This window comes from Hoplias malabaricus, chromosome 8, assembly GCF_029633855.1.
Source record: "Hoplias malabaricus isolate fHopMal1 chromosome 8, fHopMal1.hap1, whole genome shotgun sequence".
Taxonomy (NCBI): Eukaryota; Metazoa; Chordata; class Actinopteri; order Characiformes; family Erythrinidae; genus Hoplias; species Hoplias malabaricus.
Genome location: NC_089807.1, coordinates 30,259,982 through 30,273,704, shown reverse-complemented (window position 1 = coordinate 30,273,704; position 13,723 = coordinate 30,259,982). Strand labels below are relative to the sequence as shown.

The 13,723-nt window shown below is 39.0% G+C and overlaps 1 protein-coding gene across 1 annotated transcript in view; it reads right to left on the bottom strand.

The window, feature by feature from the left end:
• micu1 (mitochondrial calcium uptake 1) overlaps positions 1-13,723 on the bottom strand; it is a 73,292-nt gene that overhangs the window by 14,656 nt on the left and 44,913 nt on the right. Inside the window, exons 6-9 of the mRNA XM_066679488.1 lie at positions 10,134-10,248; positions 6,066-6,148; positions 3,794-3,994; positions 1,219-1,356 (exon numbers count right to left, since the gene is read on the bottom strand). Of these exons, the coding sequence (XP_066535585.1) occupies positions 1,219-1,356; positions 3,794-3,994; positions 6,066-6,148; positions 10,134-10,248 (537 nt within the window). The remainder of the gene's footprint in view (positions 1-1,218; positions 1,357-3,793; positions 3,995-6,065; positions 6,149-10,133; positions 10,249-13,723) is intronic.

The following is a 13,723-nucleotide window of genomic DNA, read 5'->3' as shown; positions in this document are numbered from 1 at the left end:
AGATTCCTGGGATCTTCTACAGAGTTAAACAGTGCATTGCAGGATTATAGTCTTGGAAGGTGTATTTTTTATTTCTTAGAGCTTCGTGGAGCACAAGTACACAGGATACACAGATCCGCATATTCTCAGACTCTCTGCCAGTTTTACATACACTGCCGGTGAGACTGCATGTCCATAGCGAAGGTATTAATCATTAGAAGCTCAGGTCACTAATGTTTCAGTCCTCATAAAATTGAGATTCTACTTCAATGAAGATGGCTCTTATTAATTCATATATCAATTTCTAATAAGACTTTTGTCCTAAAACACAATTTTTAAAATTTTTTTATTCTCCATAAAAAGTTAAGATGCTGCTGTTGTCCCTAATGTTTTGACCATTATTTATACCGCCGCACTAATGGGCTTGTTTTAAACAATCTATGATCAAGCTGTTGATCAAAAAGCCTAACTTATGTCCCTCCTCTTTTTATATGTATTAACCCCTCCGGAGTGTGTTCTCTCCTGGTGCCCAGTGATTCTGGAACCTACCGTGACCATGATCTGGATACAGAACATGAATAAATGAATGAATTTCTATGTAAATTTTTATTTTATTTAAATTCATATAGCATAGTAAGGTTTGGTCTTAATTGCATCCTACGAATATTAAAGAGTATTAATAAATATATAAAGTTTAAAAGATTAAAAAGTTTGCTCTATGACTGTGTTCCTTTCAGAATTGTTGTTTTTAAATATGAATCATTTTGTCAATAGTAACACCAGAAGGCTGCCAAACAACAGGGTATGTATACAGTTAGCTTTACTGATAATTGGAATTCATACAGAGTGGAAATGCTACCTTCTATTTCATTCATATTCAGTGTAGCTGAGCGTATTATCATATTTTAGAGAAAAACTATTTAGAGTAGATCTTGTTTATCTAGCAGCCAAGTATAATACCATCATATCAGTAAGTCTCTGGGCTATCAAGGATAGCAGGTAAGAAAAGAAGATTCATTGAACTATTCAGAGTCAGCCTAGATGAACTAATCCTGCTAAAAGAGCAGATCACCCACAAGACCCTGCATCACATAATCACATTTCCAAGCCCTAGAAGGCGTTTTGTCCACACTGTGAGGTCCTAACACACACACACACGCACATCAGTGAGTGTGTTCAAATATATGCACAAGGAGAAGATTTTAATGAAATGACTTATTACAATGGTTTATAGTTTACCTGGGCATCTTTGAACATCTTCTTCAGGCCTTTCTGGGTCTGTTTGAGTTTGCGGGACTGAACGCCACTGTATGCCAGAAGCATACCCCCAAACTGCCGCTCTGAGATCCTGCCATCCGTTGGGTCATTCCGCTCAAACTGTGCATAAACACATACACACAGTTTTGTTTTTATATAATGTCAGGACATATATTCTTGCATACAGTACTATACAAAAAAGCAGCAGGTAGTGCCACAGTCACACAGCTCCAGGGACCTGGAGGTTGTGGGTTCCAGTCCAGCTCCGGATGACTGTCTGTGAGGAGTTGGTGTGTTCTACTGGTGTCTGCATGGGCTTCCTCCAGGTGCTCCGGTTTCCTCCCACAGTCCAAAAGCACACATTGGTAGGTAGATTGGTGACTCAAAATGTCTGTAGGTGTGTGTGTGTGTGTGTGTGTGTAGGACTGAATATGAACACAATTTCATTTGAAATGGTCAACACTTCTAAAATTACAATGTATTTTTATTTGTTTAAGTTGTACACTTAAGTTGTAAACATTGTCTGTGTTATTTTAACAAACAAAAGCTTACAACACAGTGTTACACAATTTTCTATTTTCAATTTGTATCATTTTTTCTATTTAGAAATTACATATTAAAGATTAACACATTTTTTCTTTGGTTTCTTTAAAGTTAGGACCTTTTTGTTTTGAAAATGCATGCTGCTGTATTAAATCCTGCACTCTGCTATCATATATTTGTTGCTGTATCACACAGGCATATGTAGCGTCAGTAGTGTTAGAGCAAACCAAAGCATTTTGTTGTGTCAGACCTTACGACACCTGCTTTCTCTGTCTTTATTTGACTCTCTCTCAGATCTCCACACCTAGCCTGATGTAAATCTCTCTCTTGTGTGACAAAGCATGAGCTAGCTGGGTCCCTGAGAGCTGCAGTAGGACTCACACAGCTATGCATCATCATTCAGACAGCAGGAGCTGGCCTATATGCACATATGCTTATTAGAGCCTCCAGTCTCAATAAGCTTCACTTCCCTAATGCAGAGGAACAGTTTAAAATAGTCAGAGCTAAAGTCCTCTAAAGTTGTCTTTTCCTTTGCACTGAGTGAGCCTTAAAACTCAATCTACTGAAGTGAAACTGTCTATCAGCTGAACACTGGTGCCAGAGAAAGAGATAGAGGAAGAGAGAGCGTGTCAGATGGAGAGGGTAAGAGAGAGAGAGACAAAGAGAGCAAAAGAGGGAACGCAGTATAAAAAGGAGGTGGTGGGGGATAGCAGAGGTCCACGCTGAGAGACTGGACTGAGTGTTTGAATTAACCCAGTCAGACCTGCTGCCTCAGCACTTATGTTAGAGAGGGAGAGTTAGAGAGAGAGAGAGAGAGAGAGAGAGAGAGAGAGAGCACACTAGTTCGCAGTGATGCTTCCCTGAAGCAGTGACACATGCTGAGTGTGTGAAGGCTGCTGTCGGAGGGCTCCTGTCAGTCTGCCTCTACGCCTGTCAACTGCCCCAAGTCCCTTGAGCCTTTTTCTCCTGTTAACCCATCCGTTCTTTCATCCCCTGCTTTCACAACGTCACTCTAAATCCGCTCCTCCATTCCTCTATGGCCATCATGTGCGTCATGTCTCCCAGTTAACCCCTTGACCTTAGGGTTATTACTAAGTGTTGACTTACAATTCATACATTTGCAATTTAGGAGCCAACTAGCATTAAACAATTAGAGGTAAAATACCATTATTTTGAATACTGAACTGCTAAAGCTATTTAAACTGGGCAGAAAAAGTATCATTCATATCAAAAGTAATCTACACACACAAAATACATAATCAGTTCTGTGAAAAATAAATAAATAAATAATTTTTAACCCTGCATTTTGTGTTTGTGCTTAATACTCAAAAATATTTCCCCATACAAATATTTGTGAGGATATAGGGCTGTATTTGACATGATGATAATTGGAAGAAATATTAGACTCCATTTCTTGCAACTGCATTAGCACCGTAGCTTAAAGGCAAAACTGAAGTTCATCAAGCATGTCTTGGCTGATTTCTCATTTGACATGAGAGGCAATTTATGTAAATTTTCACAAGAGTTACTGATTTAAAGTGTGAGTATTCCTTTTTGGAATTCTTATGGTTTTTGCTCAGAGACATGGGCTAAAATATAAAGCAACATACTCAAAAATGGAAATCCACACTTAATAATTAATTACTAACTATTGAATTCACTTTTCTTTATGGTGCACCTATTGTGGACACAGATGTTCTCTTGTGTTTGTACAGATTATACAATCTCTATAAAAAACCTTTGAGCTGTAGGGCAGTGCTCTCTGGAGTGCAATAAGACACCTTAGGAATGAGCTGGGGTGGAATTTGTGATCCAAAACTAATCATCCAAAAGCTATCAGCCTGATCTCTTTAATGTTTATATGGCGGAATACCATTAGGTCCTCATTGAAATGTTCCAGCATCCAGTGTAAATCTTTCCCAGAGGTGTTTAGTGCAGAAAATGGGAACAAAGTGATTATAATTCCCTTGCTTTCAGAAGAAATGTTGAATGAGCAGGTGATCATATAGTGTACCTCCAGCTTCAGTACATCGTGCTGCAGTTTTCTCTGGAACTCCAGGAAGCTGCCGATGGTGAGCTTTCCCTTGAGGTCAGCGCCAAAGAAGTAGGTGGTGAGAGCTGAGCTGCAGCCTGCTGTCCTCAGCGTGTTTCCAGTGGTGGAGCGATCCCTGTGTCTCATGCCCATGCTGGTTTGAGAACGAATTATACTCTGCACCTGTGATACACACACACACACACACAGACACACAAATACAAAAGTACTGGTCCATAAATTAAACTCTGGAGGGCGCTGTGTTCTCACATAATAAATCTGCGTGTTCCTTGTCTGCTTTCAAATCTTATGGAAGCCCTGACAGCTCTGCTTATTCATCAGTGGGGAAAAAGTGGCACAACACTGAATAAGCCCAAATATAAATAAATATAAAAAAAAAAAAAAAAAAAAAAAAAAAAACAAACAGACAAAAAAAAAAAAAAAAAAAAAAAAAACATCTGCAAACGGGCCCAAATGTAAGAAAACGCTAGCTAATTAAAAGAATAAAGACAAATGCACACATGACTGATTGACTGTTGATGATTTTTATTGCCACACGACTTGTTGGTGGTAATTTTATACCAAGCAACACAATGTAATTCTATTCTGTTGTAGCACAATACACAAACATACAATACATTGTTACAATGGTATGTGAAAACTGACAAAGAAAAAAAATAAAATATAGCTTTTAAAGTGTGTGGAGAATTACTGCTTGTAATAGAACTAATAACACAGAACGCTACAATGCACAAATTTAACTCTCTTATTAATCATTAACTATGTGCTGTGAGGAACTTAAACAATCATAGTTCCGGATTCTGACAAGGGGAAGGACAAACCAAAAAAAAAAAAAAATAATAATAACTTTTGGCCAGAATAACACAGTCTAGATTTTAGCCATGACTGAACACTGTGCTTTAACATACAATCTTAAAAGTAGTAGTTTGTCAATATCATACAGTCCAAAGGGACTGTCTGAGGAGGCTGAGCTTATGGGCTTTTGGGGAACAGTGCAGTGGCTTATCTAGCACTGATTAATGTGGTGTCCTTTGGTGCTATAGCTGGGATGGCCTATTGATGAGAACAGAAATCCTCTTATTTCCTCCTCAGCAACTCACTGACCAGCTAACGACATTCCTTAAAATGTCTGACTGCACTTGATTTAATTACTACCAAAAAGACAAGTTTTGGAAGCGCAACCCTGGCTCCCCAGGCTTTCTTGGCTTGATCTAGGAGCACTTCGAAAACTGTAAATATCATGTGCTGAGGAACATAATGGTCATTACACAGCAGAATTTCTTCAGATCAAATGACTCCCTGGGACTGAATTATGCTGAATTCTTCAGACAGAGCCGTTTGTTTTTTTCAGTGGAGGCACAGGCAGGCTGCTGTTAATCCGTGCTGAGAAAATTCCTTACGTAGCCTCGAGCAAGCCTGCTCATCCAGAATACACGCTAATTAAATGAGTCACGTTCTGGCCCCAAATATACAAATGCCCAACCAGGCCACTTCAAAAACAGGATGTCATCCATGAGCGAAGTCTAAAACAGAGCCTAATGAATTAAGTGCGAATCTGTGCGAACCTTTCTGGTATCAAATGGCACTACTGAATGTTATTGAAAGAATAAATTGGAACTGTTTACGAGCACATCAAAAGTTCTTCAAAATATTTCTAACAAATAAGCATGTTTACGGTTTGTGTTTGTAGTTAATATGTAGAAATGTGGTCATAGTTTAATATTTTGTTTTCTGTAAGCCCTACCTTAGGGAAAAAAGCCATTTTTCACATATTTTATCCTTTTGTTAAAAATGTCAGTGCATTCAAATTTTCCAGGAATATAAGCCACATTTGAAGCAATATGAGCTCATAAAACCTGGAAAAATGAATAAATCTGTTCTTCATACAAAAGGAAGGCACCAGATAGGAACCCCACTATAAAGTGGTGTTCAAATATTTGGAAAAAAATCAATAGTCATGGCAGTCTTCATTGAGTTAAAATGTCTTTAAAGTGCATGACAAAAAAACTAAATCTCTCAATGCATTTCAGCATGAACCTTTATCAAGCCATTTGTAAATAGCTCTTCTACAGAAATATTGCCTGATATTTTCTTCCTTAGACAAAAGCTAAAAATGTAAGTCAAGTCCTCCCGAACATGATAACTTCTTTTTCTAAAGTACAAATGTAAGTGTCTCCAGTGTAAATGAATGCTGTGTGCCTATTCATGCATAAGTGAAGTTGCGAGCTATTACCTGTTCAAACTCCTCCAGGTCCACCTCCCCATCTCCGTTCAGGTCAAACATCTTAAAGGCGATCTCAAAGTTTCTCTGAGGTGCTAGATAGAAAACACACAATGATACCACTTACAGGATAAACCATGAATATTAACACAGACAGTGATGAGTAGAAGGTCACACAGTTACACCGAAGCACAGCACAGCTCGTGTGGACCATAGAAATATATATTTGACTGCTAACGTCACCCATTGTAAAGCATTTTTCACCTGCATAATGAGAAATGAGAACAAGTGAATAAGTGAGAGTGAGGGAGTGAATGATTTCACATGCTTGTAGTACCAGCTAACTACTCATGTAATGAGTAGTTTCTTCCGCAAAAAATATATATCAATAATGAGACAACAGTACTTTGCAATAGCCCCCCCAAGATGGGGTGGTGAGATGATACGCACTGTAAAATAGTTTGTTTTGGTTAGACTAGATGGTTGATTATCCAATGTATGCGTAGCTGTGCAGCGCATAGAAAGCAAGTCTGAAATAGAACAAATTATCTGCACATTCGTTTCCAGTTTATGAACACTCTGGTAGACCAAACAGTGACAATGTTCAGTTGAATTCAAGTATTGAAAATGGGCGCTAATACCTCAGATATGCAACTGTTACCAGAACATGGGAAAACCACAAGTGGCTACAGCTGCCTTAAAGTTCTGCATCTGAACGAGTGAAAGAAGAAATCTTCACATAGGGATATTTAAAGCTTGGGATTTGTGGCCTTTCACAGTTGTAGAGAATTCTTGATTTTGAGTGCTTGAGTCATGTTCTTCACCTATAATGATGGGTTGGTTTTTTTTTTTGGTTTTTTTTTAACCCATCATTTTGGTAGCCACTGTGTCAGTCTGCACTTTTTATGACCCCTTTGCTGACTGCACACACCAGTTCAGACACAACAGCCTAAAACTTTCAACGCATGAGATTTTTATTCACGGCCATGAGACCACAACAGCAGCAACAAACCGTGACGCTAAAAAACACAAGACTAGTCTGGATGCCAGCAGACCTGTTCCTCCTGCTGATAACAGACAAACTAATTTAAGAAACATGAAAACATGTAGTGTAGGTTGTTGACCCTCAATATGGTGCTTTTTAGTGCTGTCATCCTAACTTACTTTTGTTTAGGTTAATTATTTTGTTTAAATAATAATATAAAAAGAATAAGGTCATTTAGATTGCCATTTATTTCCTTAAGTCCTTAATGAAAATACATAATGTATGATGCAGAAATGCCAATGTGTATTATAATGTTAAAATGTGTGCAATTTATTCTCAAGCACCATTATGAGGGGTCACAGTCCTGAAAAAGCTGCTAAAATCTTCTGTTGGGGGAGAATACATTTTTTATGTATGAGAAACACTTAGACAATTATAAGTTTTCAGATTAGATTAGAAAATGCATACATTCTTAGAGGGATTCCCAAACATTTGACATGTAAGTAATGTTTTTCATATTAGAATATTTTTCATGTAAATCAGGAATGAATGATTTCCAGGAGCTGTGACTGCTAGGGGTGTCACGGTACACAGAAATATTCATATTTTTCAGTACGAGGGTTCCGATACAATACGAGCTGTGAACAGATTACATTAAGATTTTATTTTAAAAACCATTCTGTGCCGTTTGTCAACCCGCGTTAATGAGTTGCAGCCATCTGCAGAGGAGGACATAGTTCGGAGTCGTGTTGTAGTTTCATGCGACATCTAGTGGCACACTGTGTAATAGGAATGCTGTGTTATGACGACGCCGGAGAAGTGTTTAGAGCTAGGGTTAGAGAAACTACGCCATGCTATTGTTTTTGTTAACCTGTTGGACAATTAGCTGGATGTGAAATGGCTAGCGGAGAGTGCAAGACTGGGTTGGAACTAGTACAAACTTGTCGAGTTCAACTCACGAGTGCAAACTCCCGAGGACGCCGCGGTCAGTATGTAATTGGAACGCCGGCGTATTTCACGAGTCACCGCCTCCGTGGCGCGAAATAATTAATAGCGCTGAAGTTGTTGCAAAATGCATTCTGGGATATCTGACTCTCTCAAGTATACGGAAGTCACGTTCCAGGGAACCTAAAGCTCTGCTTTTAGATATAACTTATGTCAGCACCATGTCCCCATTTTTATATATATATATTTTTTTTTCTATGAAAATTTCTGGTACCAGTCATCCTTTCCAAATATACTGTTGTGTTAGTATTGGCCTCTGACCTCTACATAAAAAAAATAAAAGGGAAAAAAATCATGTTTTTTTTTCTCCATGTTGTATTGAAAATGTATCGTATCATGGAGCAAAAACAGCCATATGTATTGTATTGTGAAATTTGTGTATCATTGCACCCCTAGTGACTGCACAGATGGCAGGACTCCTTTGGTTTATAAGAATGTATAACGTACCGCTAAATTCAGAGAGATGATGCATGAATGGACAGAAACAAGATTGTCATTAGGATGATTACTGCCATTTTATCGACAGATCAGCTCAAATGCAGCCGCTGGAGACTGCAGCACTGCGATTAACACAGGGCATCCATCATCAACGACACACTCTTTCTGCCCTCCTCTCCCTCCTTAACTGTCAATCACATTCTCAGGTGATGCGAATTGGTGGAAAAGAAGGCGCCTACTGAATTAGCTGAAATGCCTGCCCTTTTCACCAACTGTTCTTCAGAGATGCTCAACTGCTAAAGAGCGTTTAAGAAATTTTAGTGCATCAAGTCCCAGGAATAAAGCAAATGGTTTTAACTTTACTGGCCACAGGCAGGCACTCGGCCCAAGGGGACTCCTCCATTCACTTTGACATTGAGTAAGAGATAAAAAGGAAAAAGTTATTAGAGCTTTATGTTCCAATCGTATTACAAAACATAATAAAAAGCCTCTTTTATTCTAGATACAGTGAAAGCCAGAAAGTGTTATGCGAGGCAATAACATTAGGCTGTTTATAGTCAACAATATTCTTTTCTACCTTTACTCATTTGGGACAGCTGATTCCAAAAATGCAACCGTCAGTGGGTAGCAAGTAAACATATCACAGCTCCAGCCATCCTGTCGTCCCAAGGACAATAAAAACAGTATAAGGGATCACATAAAATCTGCTTTCGGCACTTTCAGGATTAAAGGTATATGCGCTTACTGAGTGTTTCTCAGTAAAATAGTGGTAACTAAAAGGTGTTACTCATACCCTTAAAAAAAATACTATGGTAAGGTTTTAGTTCACTGCCTTCCTTTATCCGATAATATTAAAATATGTTTGAATATTATTTTTAAGAGATTACTACCTGAGCACTGAACGATCACTGCATTAGGAACACCTATTTTGTATCTGTCCATTTTATCAGCTCCACCTACCATACAGGAGTGTTTTGTAGTTCTACAATGAAAACTATTGCTGTAGTCCACCTGTATATTTTCTTATCCATATTTCACAGTGCTCTTCAATGCTCAGGACCACCACAAAGCAGGTATGATTTGGGTGGTGTATATTCTCAAAGTAGGTGCTATTAATCCACTGATTTTCAGTGTATATACCTATCAGGCTTCCTGAAAAAAAATCTATCCAAGTGTCAAGAGCCACAGCTTGTGCAGCTCATCTCTCAATAAGTCTTTCCCCCACATTCAGCAGGATGCAGACTCTTTACAAGGGCTCAATACTGTCATACAAGCAGCTATTAACAGACTTTACAAATAGCTTGTATTCATCCAAATGCCATTGCATGTGTTCAAATAATGCACATTAAAGCAACATTTACCATACTTGCTGCAGTTCTGCACTGAAATCAGCAGCATTTTTTACTTGAAATCTGACAATATTACTATGCAAACTATTAGCTAACATGGTTTCCACACAATGCTGTCATCAACCAGGCTTTTAAATACATTCCATTCATTACCATATAAACCAGGAGTGGTGCTGAAAAGGATTGCATACAGCATTATTATTATTGATATCATGCATAATTCTCACCATAATTTATTTACCATGTATTTTCACTTGTATAAAAAATGAAGCTCTCAATAAATGGAGGGGAAAAAACACTCACTGGAAAGCACAGTGGTGAGGAATATGTAGTCAGAGAATGAGATGAGTCCGCATTCCCCGAGCGAGTAGAAGATGCTGTCCTCATCTGCAAATTTCTCTCGTTCCTGAGCAATCTTCTGTTGGTCCCCAAGGAGAGAAGGGAGAGAGAAAGGGTCAGTATTTGTGTTCTTGACTGCTGAGTGGAACACTTTAGAACTTACTTTAGAGAAGGAGCTCTACGGTGCTCAGAGAAGCAAAAAACACATTAGCATGCTAACACATTGACACAAGATACACGACAACCATGCAAGTGCTGCATACTCATACATCCAGACACGGCTAAAAAAGATAAGGGAACATAAACACAACATATATATGTTATTAGCACAATGTCAAACATATACATTACTGTACACTGGTCTAATGAGCAATACTACCACAGTACACAATTAATAATAATAGAAAGCTGTGTATACACTTAGTGGCCACTTTATTTCAGAAACCTCACTAGCAGATCTATATCTTGCTTTTAGAGACTGTAACATCTTTTGAATCATTCATTATTGCAATCTAATATTTCATTCATTCATAAATAAATATATAAATTAACTACCACAAAACAACTATTGTCTGTAAAGCGTAAAATTAGTCAGAACCCAGCAGAACCATGATCGATCATGTCAGTTAACTGCCCAAAATGCCCAAACATGGGAATAGCTTATATTTCATGTACAAGTTCCCATAACCCACCTCACATTTTTAGCAGGATATACTCTGTTTTATCTCTAGTTTATTCTGCACATTATGACAGTCTGAGGTAAATTCAGAACTATTGATGACAAAGGTTGGGTCAGGTTCTGATAAATTGTGCTGCTAAATGTCGGATCAGGCTCGGCCTATACTGTGGTTCTGAGAAAACTATTAAGGCCAATAAAAACATTAATTACAGCATTTGCCAAAATGTGGTCTTGCCGTAGGAAACTAATCAATGATGAATGACGTAGAGGATGGAAGAAAAACATGTCCATGACAACAGATGGACTACAGTCTCACTACGGTTACCAGTGTTGATTGAACTTGTACCATAAAGTGGTCAGTGAGTGCAAGTACAAGGCAGGTCATTATATTAAAATGGTTAGTGAATGTACATTAGGAAAAAAAAGACAGTTCAAGTCACATAGACGTAACGTGATACAAGAGTGTGTGCATTCACACTTGTGAACAAGTCCTGTCCCGCATTCATAATTTTGAACGTACAGTGATTGAACACACACATTCACCCAGAATAGAACCGTTCTCTCCCTCTCTCTCTAACACACACACACAAACACACACACACACTGTGCAAACACACACAGCATGCCATAGTTCAGCCTGCACCAAGACTGAGTGTGTTACCTCCGTCTGTTGTAGATCCCATCAGTGTGAAGAGGAGGGAGAGAGAAGGTGTTAAAAATCACACAATTTCACAAGTCCCGATTTTATCAGAGACAAATTCATCACACACTGCAACACACACTCGTATGAAGATGCTCAAATAGATATAGCCCTACAATACAGGACGTGGGAATGTGGCATTACGATGCAGTGTCTTATGGGTGATCCACCATTTTAACAGAGTTAGTCAGTCTAGGCTCATTCTTTTTCCTTCCCTGCCGCAATAGGACTGCACATGTAGTAATTAAATAAATTGGTAGAACTGAGTGGTATATTGATGCACATTCCTACCCGATCAAACATCACAGAACAATTAAGGAAAAAGCAAGTAGGAATTGAACCTTCCGCTCTACAATGACAGCCCTGGTTTTATAGCACATTGTATGCATCATAATGAGAATGCTGATTAACACCAAACTCCAAAATGTACACTTTAATCATTTAGGTTTAAGGAGTTGGCTCGGTTTAAGAGATGGTGATTTTTATTTAGGTTCAAGGGATGGTGATATTCCACTACATGGGATTGGCTCAGCACGACTCAACTCACTTTTTGCTAGTCGCTTTTCCACTAGCACAGCTTCTTGGCAAAATGGATGTTGCAAAGCCCAGTCTCTAACGGGAACCACAAGTTTGAAAACCAGAGCAACGCCAGCGGTAAGTTTAGGCGCTGTTTACACGTTGTGCATTCATGTGTTGTTTTTGTTGTCATTAGTACTAAACATGGGTCTGCGCCTGAGCTCTTAGAAATCACAATTTTCCTTTTTGCAACTTCTGCTTTCGCTACACTGACCCAAGGAGGATTTGAACCTTTTCAAAAAAAACCTTGTGACTGCTAAATTTAGCTAGTGGAAAAGCAAAGGAACCAAGCCTAGTCGAGTCGTGTAGATTCTAAGCCACAGGTCAGTGAAGCATCACAATGATTTTATAGCTGTACGTCTAAAGTACTAAAATACTACCTAGTGGTTAATTTATCACGTTGGCCTTGGACTCGTCCTAACTCACTACCTTCCAGCCATGAATGGACTTGTCAAGTGACATCAGTTAAGGTATCAAACTACTTGCCAGTTCAACTTAAAGACTTCCATTACAAATGTCATGCCATATCTGCCACATTTGTTAGGTTTGAAAATAGAACTGTAACAAACTGCAAACTAACCAGGCTAAGAGTGTTTGTTGTAAGGCTTTCTACAATACACTGTGCCACAATGAACTGAAGTATGCCAGTGGCTGAACGGAATAACCATTCATATACTGTCAATATTGTATGAATGACACACTTTTAGCATTCCTGGCTTCTGAAGGGATCCTTTCAGCTCTTTCAGCTCTATGTGAGCATTTAAAGCATGTAAACAAAGAGTAAAACCTACCTATATGGGGGGGACGATCCCAAAATGCAATGCAACATGCCTCGATTCCCAAGCTCTATATCCTGCCTTGACCACACCAACACACGCACAAACACACCCATACACGTATTCTAAAATACGTTCTCTCTAAAAAGGCTGTACACAGGCAGTAACATGATAGCCAATAAGCTTCTATGCTGATTCCAGCGTCACGGTGCTACAAATATAGGACTACGAGATTTCCCCATAGCATTTATTATAAATGTGACTGGTCTGCACAGTAGCTGTGGTAGAATTAATTAAGAGTAAGTGTCTAGCTGGGTATTGCGTGGGTGCAGGTGTGTATGTGTGTTACCATGTTCCATATATATGGGACAAGGAGAGCGCAAGTTATTTTTAATGCATGGTCTCAAATGGGTTGGGATTGTAGAAAGAGAAAAATGAAGAGCAGCTGGCTGGTGTGCGTGTGTGTAGAGAGAGAGAGAGAGACAGAGAGAGCTGTAGGTGAGCTGTGTGTTTTTATGAGCAACTGAGCTCCATGCTCCTTGTGTCTCTGCTGTCACCTTCAGAGATCTGATCATACAGCACCTCTCTCAACCAAGAACGCACACACAACAATCAGCAGGTTGCAAATTAGCATGGACCAGTGCGCACAGAAATATACACATACGCAAATTCAAGGGAAGCCCGCAAGGTTATCCTGCCTCCTGTCAGGCAGTTACGCTCAGTGAGTGACCATGGGATAAAAGGACAAAGTGTGAGTGTGTGTGTGGGGGGGATTTGGCAACAGCCTGCTGGTGGGCTACTTCCTGCAGCTTGGCATCTGTAA